The sequence below is a fragment of the Spea bombifrons genome, chromosome 7, assembly GCF_027358695.1.
Source record: "Spea bombifrons isolate aSpeBom1 chromosome 7, aSpeBom1.2.pri, whole genome shotgun sequence".
Classification (NCBI taxonomy): Eukaryota; Metazoa; Chordata; class Amphibia; order Anura; family Pelobatidae; genus Spea; species Spea bombifrons.
Window position 1 is genome coordinate 5,198,858 of NC_071093.1, and position 15,108 is coordinate 5,213,965.

A 15,108-nucleotide genomic window follows, 5' to 3' on the forward strand; every position below is an offset into this window, starting at 1 on the left:
CCTTAATTCCATCATGTTCAAAGTGTCATAAGTCCGACCCCTCCGCTTTTCAACGTGACTCTAGTTCGTATGTGCGTTATTATCCCTTACACACGCTTCAAGGCATGTTCTTCTAAAATCTCTCATAGACCTGAACTCTAGGAGTCACCCTAAAGAAGAATAGACCATGTGTGCTGCTGTGTTTTCCTCTCTGCATTGAAAGCGAAGCCAGCTTGTTTTCTGGCGAATTAAAAACAATTGATTGCTGAACTACAGCTTTGAAACACTATGTGTGTCATTATTTTTTGTGTAGACTTTAGCCTCCAGGGAAACCGAAATGAAACAGAATGATTGCCACCATATTGTAAAGTTTCAATGACTCTTATACGGTCGTGAAAAATATATATTTCTAACAAATGGCCTCTACTTTCCTTTTTTCCCCCAGTCTAATCATATACATGATTGTGAATGTTCCAACAGATGTAACATTTATTTGCTTAGAATCTGGACGGAATTCATCCTTAATCAATGCCAATTTACTGCAATGCCTATTTCTAAGGACTGGGAATTTACTTCTTCCTTCTCAATTTGCATTTAATTCAGCACTTGCATGGCTTGCATTTATAGAGCTATTAAACAGTGTTTATATTTCCATCTATATGATCTTAAAATGATCACACAAGGTTTCCACTGCACTTAGACAATATACAATAAAAAGTGTGTACATATAAATTATCAATGTTGACGGGTTATATTAATCCACCTGGGGTATGTGTGTATATATATTATATATATATATATATATAATCAGTGGAATACAGACATTATTTCATATGGATGCTATACATTGTATACCGTTATACTGTTATATATTTATCCAAATTAAATAAGGGTATATTTTATTTTAAAATATAATTGTATAGTTATTCCTGCTATCATTGTTGTCTTAGATTATTATACTAGATGTTACCTTGTTGTTTCTTAGGATCATAAATTTGGAGCCCAAACAATGGTGGCCTTTCCTGCCTGAGCAGAGTGATATTTTTACTATTCAAATCCAACTGGTATATGAAGCCATTCATATAGTCTGTCCAAAAAATGTATTGACCGTGATGGGACAGTCCAAAAGGGTGATTAAATTCTTTCCCACTGCCGACTACCTAAAAAGAATAAACAAAAAAAAAAAAAAGTTATAGTCAAATAACATTAACTGTTACAACAAATATTGGATACAACCCAACATTCTATTTTCACATTGTTATGTAATTAACAGGAATATTACTTCTTTAAATATTAATGTCATTAAATAAGTAGTGTCATTATTGGTGTTTTAATGTCCTTAAATAAGTAGTGTCATTATTGGTGTTTTATACAAATTGTTATATAAATTAAAAATAACAATTCATATTCAAAATAGTATTTTTCTATATAATGTTTATTTTTTAATAAGAATATTATATCCTTATATATTAATATAATATTTTTAATTGTAAAAAATGCTTACCTTTCTAAAGGTCCCATTTAGAAAGATTTTCTCGATATGGTCGTAGTAAGCATCGCACCAGTACAACACGCTGTTTTCATGGTCGAGTGATAACCCATTTGGCCATAACATCTTTGATGTCACAAAAATCTGTCTATTAAAACCATTCATCCATGCCCTCTCAATTCTTCCCACGCTGTCATCTATCATGTCTTCCTCCCAATCTGTCCAATACATCCAGCTACAGGAATCAATAAAAATGACATTCAGCGTAAAATTGTGTTATGTTGGGTTACATCATAATAAACATGGTAATCAGGAAGAAAGTGATTGTTGTTTACATCAAGGCTACATATCATTCTACATGTTCTGGTGATTATTTGAGAGGCTTGTTACTGGAATAGAAATATATTGCAAATTTATAAAATCAAATAATTAAAAAAATGTTATGGTGTTTTTTATAGATATTTTTTAAAGGTGTTTGGTATTTTTACTTATAAAAATAAATGATATTGTGGAAAATATCCAATAATAGGACATTGGCATACCCGAGAACTCCCAAGGGTTGATTTGGAGTCTGTTGTTGAAGCCCTGCTTCCTTGAGTCTCAGTTTCATTTGAGCTCCACCCATTCCCCACCTACTCCCTGCCCACTTTAGGTTGTCTATAACTAACCCTGCTACCTTGCAACCCATCCACGGTTAGTCCCAGCCCCATGCATGCTAGCCCCATCCACTCACAAAGCCACTCCACAAGCCAAGTGGGGGAGTTTCAGTTAACCTACACTGGAAAGTTCCCAGGTATGCGTAATAGTAAAAAAATAATAAAAAAAAATAAAAAAATATATATATTAAAAAATAAAAATAATAAAAAAAAAAATTAAGATAAAAATTTTTATTATTATTATGTTGTACTGTAAACAATACTATTATTTTAATAAAGAAAGCTCTTGGGAAATGAATTTGACAGGTCTACCCCAAAAGTACAGAAAATAATTATTTTCTGAAATGTGAAAATGTGCAATAAAATAAGAATATTAAGAAAACGTATAACTCAATTAAGGAAGGCTAATAATAATAATAATAATAATTAATAATAATATTAAGTTAATGTTTTAACTGCATACTGTATATACACTATTTTATATATGTTGTAAATGTGTTGAAATATGATTTTAATCGACATCTGAGGCACTAGTTAGAGTTTTTCTCTGCTATATCAAACATGTGATTAAAAATCAAATCTAAATGAAGACCTGTGTTGGTCAGGGACTAATACATTTAACTCCGTAAAAATGGCATTGGTTTTGGAACATAATCAATAAGGGGTATTCTAGTATAAATCAAATGATATATGCCTATAACAATTTAAGTGGCTTGCTTGGGGCAATTTGTTTAGTTTGTTGCTCTTATTCTGCTTTTTAAGAGCTTGCTACAAAAAGGTAAGTTAATGCACATTTGCAAAGTTCTGTCAGGAGGAAAGCAATTCAAGTACCCTTGCCTTTAAGCTATGCAATAAATCTGAATGAAACTACATTACATTAAACCCTGTTAGCAATCACTACGGGCTGCACATCACTTGTACAATAGTGATAAAGGCAAGCTTGGAGGTCTGGGTCAATATTCTTCCCGTAATGTTGAGAAACACAATAAATCAATAGAAGCCCTAAACATTTATATGACTTGTTAAAGAGCAATTACTGTTTCTTTTTTACTTGTTCACGTAATAAATGGTTTGTCACAATTATGCCAGAAAGTGATTGACAACAGTGCATTCTACATTGATAGTCAAGGTATACGAACAGCCTTCTTCAATCACTGGATTTTTATTTCTCCTTCCTATGGGATTTTATATAAAGTATGCTTTTCTTTTTTCCTATAAGTGCATTGATTTGCTAAGAACACTATAGCGCATAAAGGAAGCCCAGAAACAAATGTTTCGTAAAAGCCTACCCATCTCAAAAAAATGTTTATTCTTACATTATCTCAAGTGATAGGCATCAGGGACTATGTTCTTGTAGAAAAAAAATGTAGAAGAAAATAGAAAGAAAATAAAAATTTCATCATTTCGTTTTGACAAGTTTGATGTTTGATAACCGGAATGCGGTGTTGCTTTTAGCAACAAACTGTCATTCGATTTGTAGGTGAGATGCTAAAATAAGCAATTTCAGGATCTGTATTCTAACTAAAAATGCAGTTCTTAAAGAAAAAATTGTCTCCACCTTTTACCTTGTTTTTTTATATATGTTAATTTAGGTTTTTTAATATTTTTTTAATTTCATTCATTTTTATTTCTATTATTTCTATTTTACGATGGTTTAAAAAATGTACCGTATTTGCTCGATTATAAGACGAGGTTTTTTTCAAATGCTCTGAAAAATACCCCTCGTCTTCTAATCGGGGTCGTCTTCTAATCAGACCTCAAATAGAGGTCTGATTAGGAGACTAAGACCCAGATCCCCCTGCGTCCGTCGCATAGACCTTCCCCGACTGTCAGAGATCAGAGTTCCCCGCACCGGTGCGGGGAACTCTGATCTCTGACAGCCGGGGAAAGTATACGCGACGGACGCATACAAACCCCCGCTGCTAGCCACACCTCCTTCCGGCTGCAGCAGAAGGCGACGTCAACCCGCTGCCCCGGCTGGAAGCACCGGTAAGAGAGGGGGAGAGAGCGGGGGAAGGGGGGTGAGAGAGAGAGAGAGTGTGTGTGTGTGTGTGTGTGTGTGTTAGTTAAATGGGGGTATAGGGTGTGTGTGTGTGTTAAATGGGGGCATAGGGCATTTCTGGAGTGGCGTTAAGGGGGCATTTAATAGAGCACTCTGCCTCCTGAAATGCCTTATACCTCCCTATATGCCACTCTGCCCCATAATATGCCTTTTAACCCCCTAAATGGCAGAGTGGCATATAGGGGTATAAGGCATTTCTGGAGGCAGAGTGCTCTATACAATGCCTTTTAATTCCCTTAATGCCACTCTGCCTCCTGAAATGCCTTATACCTCCCTATATGCCACCCTGCCTCATAATATGCATTTTAACCCCCTAAATGCCAGAATGGGATATAGGGGTATAAGGCATTTCTGGAGGCAGAGTGACACATAGGGGGTCAAAAGGCATACCATGGGGCACAGTGGCATATAGAGGGTTAAAAGGCATATCATGGGCCACCGTGCCATATTGGAGTGGCAAGCCTGGGGGCAGATGTGCGTAACTGGGGGACAGGTTGGAAAATACAAGAAATAAAAACAAAAAAAATCTTTTTCTCAATCATAGCTTTTATTAAAAAAAATAGTTTACATGAATTAACATTTACTGGTAAAACTTTTTTCCTTTGGGGTCGTCTTATATTCAGGCTTTTTCTTTTTTTCCTAAGTTAATATTCAGATTTTGGGGGGTCGTCTTATAATCAGGGTCGTCTTATAATCGAGCAAATACGGTATTTTTTTTCTTTTTTTTGAAGCCTTTAATGTAAAAGTTTTGTTTTTTATTAATATTTAAAAAAAAAAAACTTAATTCTTAGTACTTAGTGGATGTAATTAACATTTGTAATAAACTAGTTGCCATCGCTTATCACTGGTCACTTTGCCGTAGTTTTTAGTTGAAGCATTTAGGAATTATATTTAGAAAGTCCAAAAAGTTGCATATTCTCCCAGGAAATGTTTTGCCACTGCCTATTTTCCCTACCTGATTCAGGGGCGGGCTGGGCCGGGGGGCAGGAGGGCAATTGCCCCCCAGGCCGCCGTAAATGTTAATAAAATGGCCAGCCGAGTGGCCAATGCAGCCGCACGACCGCCATGGCAAAAGCCTGCATTAATCGTGATCGCAGGGGTCACAACCACACTTCCACAGAGGCCCTGCCACTTACCTGTGCGTTGCCCGCTCTGCGAGCAGCGTCTCTTGTTCCACCCAGGACAAGCAGGAAACCAGCAGAGTCACGCGACTTTACATCATGTCACATGACTCCGCTCCATTCCTGCTTTTCCAGGCGGTACAAGAGAAGAACACAGAGGGATGCAGCAGCTCCTGCAGAAGTTTGCAAGTGGCACAGAGTGGTCTGCAGTTAAGGTAAGGGGGTGGGAGGAGGTGGTATGAATGAGTATGTGTGCTTGAGGAAATTAATGAGTATATGTAAGTGATTAGTATCTGTAAATGAGAAAATGAATATATGAATGAGTGAATTAATGTTTGTGAATCATGAATAAATGAATATGTGTCTGATTGCATGGATGTATAAGTGTGTGGGGGGGGAAAGCATTGCACAGGGAGGCTGTTTGAGGATACCACAGACAGGTTGTTTGGAGGCAAAGGTGGGAAGTCCTACGCTTCCATTCTGGGTGTGAGTGAAATCTGGGTGCCGGGGGGGGGGGTATTAATTCACGAGAGGGCGTTAGCTGGGGGCATCACATAAATCAATACTAAAGGGGGACTGGTCGTTGGGTAGCTGGGGGCAATACACAAGGGTGTGGGCGCATTAGGGTGACTGCATTGGCCATGTTTTCCAGGACACATATAGCTTTTACATTCTACTGACCAGCCCAAATAAAATGCTGCCCTGCAGTATGGGGGATTTATAGACTTATGGAAGAAACAGACTAGTCAGATATACATCCCCCATACTGCAGGGCAGCGTTTTATCTATGCTGGCGGCATCAATACACAAGGGTAGCAACTGGAGCCATTACACAAAAGGGGGCGAAAACACTGAAAGGGGGGTCAACGACAAAGTAGTGTGGAAAATACTTATTATTGTTGTGGCTTAGCCCGTCTGGTGGGTGTCAGAGCCTGTCCTGGTGTGTGTCTGGGTGTCAGTGTGACAGGGCATGTCCTGGTGTGCATGTGTTTGGGTTTTGGTGTGGCAGAGCTTGTACTGGGGTGTGTGTGTGTGTTTGGCAGAGCTTGTCCTGGTGTGTGTGTGTTTGGGTGTCGGTGTGGCAGAGCCTGTCCTGGTGTGTGTGTTTGGCTGTTGGTGTGGCAGAGCCTGTCCTGGTGTGTGTGTTTGGGTGACGGTGTGGCAGAGCCTGTCCTGGTGTGTGGGTTTGGGTGTCGGTGTGGCAGAGCCTATCCTAGTGTGTGTGTGTGTGTGTTTGGGTGTTGGTGGGACAGAACCTGTCCTGGTGTGTATTTGATCATCTGTTTCCTGGCACTTTACTTTCTGTAGGAATAAATTGAACTATAGTCACTTAAAAGGACAACATTTGCTTGGCCCAGAAATCAGTGAGCAGAAAAGAGAAGGTTTTGTGTTATTTAATCTATTTCAATCTGCATATTTTATTAAAAAGGATTAGTTGTGTTAAAATGTAAGATGACCTTTTTTTAGTGTACTGACTCCCAGTCCCATCACATTACATCAACATGTGTTAGAAAATCAGGAAAAGATGGGCATGGATGGTGGGCTGATTCAGTGGCGCAATGGGCCACTTCACTAGACTTGCCCCCCAGGCTGTAGGCAGCCAGCCCTCCCCTGACCTGATTCCATCTGTTTTCTGCCCTTTTCATGGTTGCGACTACCCCCTCATCCATTGACATAACCCTATAGGGTTCTAGATGGAAAAGTAGAGGAAGATGGCCAAGTTGCAGATTTTAATAAACTTGGTTTCATGCACGCTAAACATTTTGAGAAAAGATCATTTTGCTTTGTTTCAAAGAAGTTGTATGATTTGTGGGAGCTACACATTAGGGACTTTTATTTTTTACGTTTTACGTGCTCTCAATGTGTCTCTGGCCACCGACAGGGCTGGTCTGGCTATCACAGGGTTAACCTGGCACTTCAGATCAGGTGAGTGTGTGGTGCTCTCCGTCAGTGGCCCAATGTGCCAGTCCAGCCCATCAATAGCTAAAGTTTAAAACTCTGATCTAGATTTAGGGAATCATTCACTAAACAGGGTTTTTGCAGGTGAATTAGTAGGGGAGTTGCGCATTCAACTGGCCGACTTCATCTAACCGGACAATATCTTTTTTAACATATGTGGTTCATTTTGTAACCTACAGGGCACACTGGAGAGGTGAAGTGACGAGATGTTCACTTGTTTTATATTATTGCTTGAAATTCATCACATTTGTTACGCTTTAGCATCATAATTCAATTAAAATTCTCTCCAGGAGAACAATGTGTTGTCATCAAATATTTTTTACAGAACGTGATTCTGAAAACCAATGCCATCTGAGGGTTCGGGCAACTGTGATGAAACTGTCAGGAAATGTTTCTGTAAGTGTACGGCTGATAAATTGGTAATCACTTTGCCTGAGGTGAGCCGAGGGCCGGAAAGCCTCACACCTCGGGGCACCCAGTAAAATACAGCTCATACAGATAATTTGATAATGGCAGGAGAAACAAAACATCATTGCAATATCAGAATGTAAATTTTAATTAGTTACCCAAAGAATAAGTCATTATGATAATTAGGAAAATGATGGGGTCGATAGAGTCAAGTTAGTGTTGACAGAAGAATGACCTTTGGATTAATTCAATGGAGGAACCTTAATTTCTGTTTAGATATGGAGACAATTTGAACACTTTTAGATAATATGTTAAAGTCTGATGTCCTCTAAGGTGTATTAAGCCACATAGGTTAGTCCAAGATGGTCAATGGAATAGGACTAGACTCTCTAAATAGGCCTAGCAGGTCCGTCGTACATCATTTGACTGCCACTGGCCATAAAGTGCCAAGGCTGCTTTACATCCCAAGTTTTTTCTTGCCTACAAAGACATTTTCACCTGTACCTACAGCTTGACAGTTCATAGACAGGACCTCTCTTTCCGTAAAGAATATAATTGGCTTTGCTTTCTCTATCACTATTTCTCAGTGTTCTGGATCATTATATGTTAATAAAAACACATAAATGAAATATTTTATTTGATATTTTGAATGTTAGTGTGTGTAAATAGTGTGTTAATGTATTACTAAAAATGGGAACTGATTAACTCCAGTAGGTGACATCTCATTAGAACTAGATACTGTTTCCAGACAGATTTTGCAAAACTACAAGATGGGTCATTCATTTTATATCAAAATGGTTTGAAATTATTAGGAAAGCAGCTATTTTTTAAATTATTACACAATTGTGTAATTTCTGGTCTACAATATATTGTATATATTGTAAGTCACATACTTTTATATGCCATAGAACAACATCAACCAAAAGAACAATGAAGTTGAAATTTAAAATGATAGCCTCATTATGTTTAATTACATGAATTGAATATGTTGTTTTAGATGTATTTATAGTTGAATGATTAAAGGTTAATTAAGCAACAAAAAGAACATTTACAAATTAAAAATATAACTTAAAATGTTTTCCTTACAAACATTTCCAAACATTTCAGTACTTAGAAATGAGTCTGTTTTATTAGAATTAATTTCCTATCAATTACATCTGATCAATTACGTTAAGAAAGGGCAAAGTGTCTGGACAGAACTGAAATGGATCTGTCTGTCCCAAAGTTACTCAAGAACATGACATGTTATGCATTTTGGCATCTGTCACATATAGTGTATAATTCCAGAAATATGTCATGTCCATGGAAGACGCGAGTAGTCATCTTTTAAATCAGCGTTATGAAGAGATTGACACGTATGTAATTAATAGAATGTTAGTCTGCGAAATAAATGAGAACAAAAAATAGGGAATAAGAAATGAAAATAAGAAAGTTTGCTGATACGTCCTTTATAAGTGTTATTTATGAATGGTGCGCCAACCAATCAATCATGTGTTAATTGAACAAGAATAATGTATTTGCTCACTGTATATGCATAGGCATTAGAGAGTGTTTATAAGCTTGTACCCATTAACGGGATCCACAACGATTCCTCGCGGATGTGACATTTCTCCCTCTAATAAGGTTTTCCGACTCTGTGATGCTTTCTCTAGACGTGCCACGTTAATGGTCTTCCTGTGTCCATCATTTGTCCAATACAAATTGTTACCAATCCAGTCAACGGCAATACCCTCCACATTATCAAGATCTAGATTAAAAAAAAGAAGCATAGCCTGAGTCATTAATATTTATACCGGCAGAAACGATGGATTGCCAATTATTATAGAAAAGAAAGATATGATGTTATTGTACTCAATGGACAAGGCGGACGACATAGTGCCTAGCAACCGATGTAAATTGGCAAAATCAGGTTTTCAATATATCAAGTCATTTTGAAGGAGCATAATTAATAATTTAAAGGTAACTTATTTTCTTCCTTTTCTTTGTGGTTTAGTGTGTATGAGAAACTTTCATAGGACACTAACCTAGAGAGTTTTTTTTAAGTATTTCTGGAGGTTAATGTAAATTCCCCAAAATAAATCAGAGCTTGTTCTACCATTCTTGTATGTTATTTTACAGCCAAAGGTCATACTTTACATTTCTTATGCAAAAAGGGACTTATTTGTTACATATTTGCAAACAGATTAGAAGAGGGAACAGGCCTGCACGTGGTGTTTGGAATGAAACAAGCCAAGAATGAGAGTTTAAGACCTTAAGAAAAAAACATCAGTGCTATGGAACCTTAATAAATATATATATATATTTTGGGACTGACACTCATCACCAAGCTATTCTCTTATTTAAAGTTCTCTGGTATCCACAATATCTCTATGTTTGCTGTCATTGTCTCCAGAAATCCAGACCTTCCCTTAAATAAATCGTAAAACAAGAAAGAGATGAGGGAAAGGTTATATAGCATTAAAAAAATACTAAAAAACAAAGTATGTCCGCTAACAAAAAGAAACGAATTGAACTTAGTAGCTACATTCCCCCATAGACATTAACCTAATCAGATATGCAAATTAATTACTTTGGAGTATGGCTACTCATATAATTAGCCTCTTAATGAGATTTGGCTGACAATATCACCAAGTCCTTTGTGGAAAATCATCTAAAATAGTATTTTGCCTAATTGTTTCCTCACATTCTACCAATGAAATGTAATAATCAGCATACATACGTTTCTAGACTTTTTCAACCAATAATATTAACATTGTTATTTCTTTAAGGCTCCTTACCAATCTTTGAATTGATCTGTTGCTATACTTTCTAACTATTTCTCAAGTGCTGCCAAATACATTGACTATCATAGTATCATAACATTAAGATATGTTGTACACATGCTTATAACGACTTTATCTTAACTAAGATCCGCGTCCCTAAAATAATCTAAACTTAACAGCTAAAATATACCTTTCAACCATACAAAGAAACCTTCATAGATATTTAATTATTAATGTGCTAGTTACATTCTAGCAACATCTAAACCGGCAAACATCTAATTAACTTTTTCTAGGTTGGTATCTATTGGCACAAAAGAAGAATTAGATGTCAACAAAATCCATCAAATGTAATACTGTGTCCATATCCAAGGATAGCCCAAAGGAAATTCAACAATGGGCATCTATTTCTATGGCCCATTTAAATATAGAGAATGTTAGCCCAAAATCTTCCAATAATATACATTATTACTGCTTAAAGATGGAGAACATCATTACATTTTCCAAGAGAGTCGGCCATAATAACAGATCCAATGTAATCCAATCGCAAAAGTATTTAAAGTTTACTGCGTTGGTCTGGAGGAAAATATTGCTGAAGCATCTGTTGGTGATGTTTGTAATCTGTATGGTTGTCAGATGAATTAGACCACACGCTCTTGACATGCTCTTCATGTCTGTCAACATGACCACGAGAGGCATGCTGAGAAGAAGAATTCTTTGTCATCCTTCTTTTCTTAAAAAACAAATCTTCCTTAAACTATTATTAGAAATGATGGAAATCTAAACTATATATATATATAAAAAGGTAGGTTATTTCTTGTAAACAAAACAACTTGTATCCGCTTATACGAAAAAAACAATAACCATGATACAAAATGTCAATCTCAAGGTTGTATCTCCAAAACACAGATTAACTTTTAGATGGGTTTTTTTTAGACATCAGTTCTTGAGGCATCCACTGAATGTTGGTAATAATTTAAAATCTAGGGATTTGTAGAATCTGGTGGACTACAAAGCAGTTGTAGAAAGGACCATTCAAAGTAGATTGAGGACAGCAGTAGAATAATTTTGTGATTAGACAGTCTAGATTGTCTTTGTATATATATATATATATATATATATATATATATATATATATATATATATATATTAAACCTACATTTAAGAGTCCATAAAGCCGACAGAAAAAAGCATGATAAGACATATTAAACAACTTGATTATGTTACATATTAAACCTCCGTCTTCCCAGTCTTAAGAAAAACCCTAAGCAACATGTATCATGGTACTAGTACTAGGTATCTTTCACTGAATTTTAAACAAGTCCTTCTATATAAAAGTATAGCTGAAAAAAGTTTGACCAAATACAAAAATTTTCTTCTGTTACTTCTTTCCTGTCCTAGATATCTAAATTAATATTCGAAAACTGAACACAACCCAATTCTAAAAAAATACGTGAAGAGGAACGGTTTTTATATTGTATTTTTTTTTCTTCGTCATTTTATAAATGCTTGTCTTAATATATGACGCTTATTTGGATTTGATTAAAAAAATAATGTCATTATCCAAAATTATTTTCAATTGTTAACACATTAAAACATTAAATATTTTTCATTTGACTGTTAACAATCTCAATTTTATATAATTTTAATTCACGTCATTATTAGCTCAGTATTAAAAATGAAGTTTATGCCAGGAGACAATTGAGATCTCAGTTTCCAGCAGAGAATATTCTTGATTGTACAATGCCAGGGCGATTCAGCTCTTACACTAATGTTCGTGTGTTTGAGTGGTCTTCAAATTAGCTTCCACTAATTCGTGACAGTCTGCTAAGAAGCTCTCCAGATTTCATGCGTAATAGTTCAAACCGCACAGAAAAAATTATTGCAGCTTTTTAATTTTTTTTTAACTGGTTTGCCAAGTTTATGTCCTGAACATTTAGTATATTTGCTGTCAGACCGAGCTCATCGTTCTCCTTTTCATTGCCCTTTTTTCTCTTTGCTCTCTTACCTTTTGTTCATTTGGCTCATTTTACCCCCCTGAACAATGAATGTATATGAAAGTACTTTGTAATTTATTTTATATGGATAAATTTAACCTACACGATGCTTGACAGAAGAGGAGCTCTTGTTGAAATCTTGTTAGACCCTCATACCTCATAATGGTTTGAGTTTCTCTTTGACAGTCATACAGTACATGTGGTTCCATAAAACAGGTCTTATTCAATGTATCACAATCACTATGAATAGGGACATATTATGGATTGGGCTTTTCAATTCTGCTTCACAAAATCAAAATGTGTTTCACTTCACAATGGTAATAGTGCTACCTAAATTGAACAAACTTTGATGGATCAAATAGGTCTCCTCCAACATGATGACGCCATTGTTCAACATTAAAACATTTCTTATAGTAACTTTTCCATTACCTCAGTAGGTGGACAATCAGGTCTCCAACCTGGACCATCTGAAACCCTCAATGCAATGTGGATCAGCCTCAACTACATCTACTCTCTAGGTATCACCCTAAACTGTACAGTTTGAAGAGTGATCTAAACTCATAAATAATAAATAAACTCATAATACAGTAGTTAGCACTACATACCATCTTTTAGGATGGTTTCTCTCCCAGTTCCATCAATTTTCTGCCTCCCAATAAGAAAGCTGGTGGTATCGGCAAAGTAAAGGTAGTTGGACTCGGCGTGGAAATCCAGAGCTCTTGGATTTACGAGGTTTTCAATGGGAAGCATGTATTCATCAGATATTTTGCTGTTTAAATCCATCCCTCTGATAATTCCCGGCCTCCCTTTCCCGTAAAACAAAAATAACTCGCTCTTTGGTTCTGTTGAAAGAAAAAGAAAAGAAAAATGCAAACCCAGAAAATATAAAAATTATATTATATTAGTATGCTGTACAATCTTTGTTATAAAATTATTATTAAATCTAACAATAATTCTTAATAATTCTAAATTAATTGTTGAAGCCAATAGGAATGCTTCTAGTGCAATAAGGCTGGTTAATTGTATTAACTTGATTAAAACAAAAAAAAAATGTATGGTCATCATTTATCCTTTTTTTCCTCCCTAAATGTCCACTTGCTAAAACATGACATATCTTATAAAATGCATAGTATTATTTTCAAGGCATTTAATTTACCAACTCATTACATTTCAGCTTTGCTGTCATTTGTGATTAAATATGCCATTCATTCCGAGTCTGCATTTCGTGTAATAAACAAACAAGAAATGTCTCTTAAACATGGATAGATGATTATGCTATTTATACGAATAATTAGACATTTGCATAGCAGTCTGTTTTTCCAAAGATTTTTTTAAATATTTTATGTCTATGCCTAAGAAGAAACTTACATATAAAGCAATTGTCATAGTAATGATAAAACAATTTCGAGTCAAAATGAGATAAAACATGGGGAATTCTTGCCAATTAGTATTATATTTGGAAAACTCGCCATGTAAACTAAAGGTTTTTTTTCCAATTTTCTGATAAGTAGAGATTTGGATGAGCTGAAGTTGCTTTAGTGAATAAAGTTTAAGCCAGACCAGCCCCAGACCGGCAATCTGATCCAGATATGCCTGGCAACACGCTATGTGAGCATAAAAGCGTGGCATGCGGCTGCTCATATTCAACCATTGGCCGCACCTACATCATCAGGGGGCCGCTTCAAGGCCCTGAGCCTTATAATTAACTTGGCCTGGTTCATCAGGAAGAGTAGAACGTGAACGACAACTGAGCTGCTTGAGATTCTTCATTTGAGAGTCTGGGTCAGATCTCCCTAGGCTCGGCCAGCCCACCCCCGACATCTACCTTTGCCTTGGCTCATCCTCAAAAACCGAAGAACGTGAAGCATTTTAGCTGGTTCAGCTCCAGCTCTTTATCATGCCGTTGCGATCTATGTTTTGCTCTCAGCCAACAATCTACTTCAGAAGAAATTCAATCATGCCCAGAGTTTATTACCAGATAAATACCCTTGGCTGCTTACATGTTGACTAGTCTGGCCAGGAACAGTAATAATTATAACATAGAATATATCATCACCCATGGTATTTGCAGTGTTGATGATATATGTACTTCAGCTATTTACAATTCAGAACATTAAGCCCTGATCAATAAATGATATACATAATCAAAATTCAGATCTACTATATTAACCCTAAGATAGACAAGTGGGTCATGAAAGCACTGCCTTTCTATATGATGCTAACAGACACAGAAAGGTTTAATTGTCCCACATACTTTTGCATGACCGTCCATCATTTGCCAAGCTGAAGCCAGTCTTGCAGCGACAAGTCCGTGTTTTGTAGCTGGAGCCCAGCAGACAGATGTGCAAACACCCCCCTGGCATCCCATCTGGGTTTATTTCACACGCATGGCTTCTGACTGCAACAAATCATTGGGAAAACATTATGTTCAAATTGCTTTTAATATAAACATTATTTACTTAAGCATGGTAATGCCTCAGACAACAACGTTGATCTTATTTTTACTTAAGATTGCTTTTAATTGTTGTTCATGAATTAAACATGCTACATTACACTCGGTTACATTTATTTTCTTTCGTGAGGTTTCTTCCATGAAGCAGCTTCTGATCTACAGTATAGGAGTGGCACATATTTTGAAATACTTCGATTTAAAGCCTGAATTATGGGGCTACTTAAAT

At 36.3% G+C, this 15,108-nt stretch overlaps 1 protein-coding gene across 1 annotated transcript in view; it reads right to left on the reverse strand.

Moving 5' to 3' along the window:
• LRP1B (LDL receptor related protein 1B) overlaps window positions 1-15,108 on the reverse strand; it is a 557,319-nt gene that overhangs the window by 276,638 nt on the left and 265,573 nt on the right. Inside the window, exons 10-14 of the mRNA XM_053471115.1 lie at window positions 14,685-14,828; window positions 13,036-13,272; window positions 9,241-9,421; window positions 1,484-1,703; window positions 950-1,139 (exon numbers count right to left, since the gene is read on the reverse strand). Of these exons, the coding sequence (XP_053327090.1) occupies window positions 950-1,139; window positions 1,484-1,703; window positions 9,241-9,421; window positions 13,036-13,272; window positions 14,685-14,828 (972 nt within the window). The remainder of the gene's footprint in view (window positions 1-949; window positions 1,140-1,483; window positions 1,704-9,240; window positions 9,422-13,035; window positions 13,273-14,684; window positions 14,829-15,108) is intronic.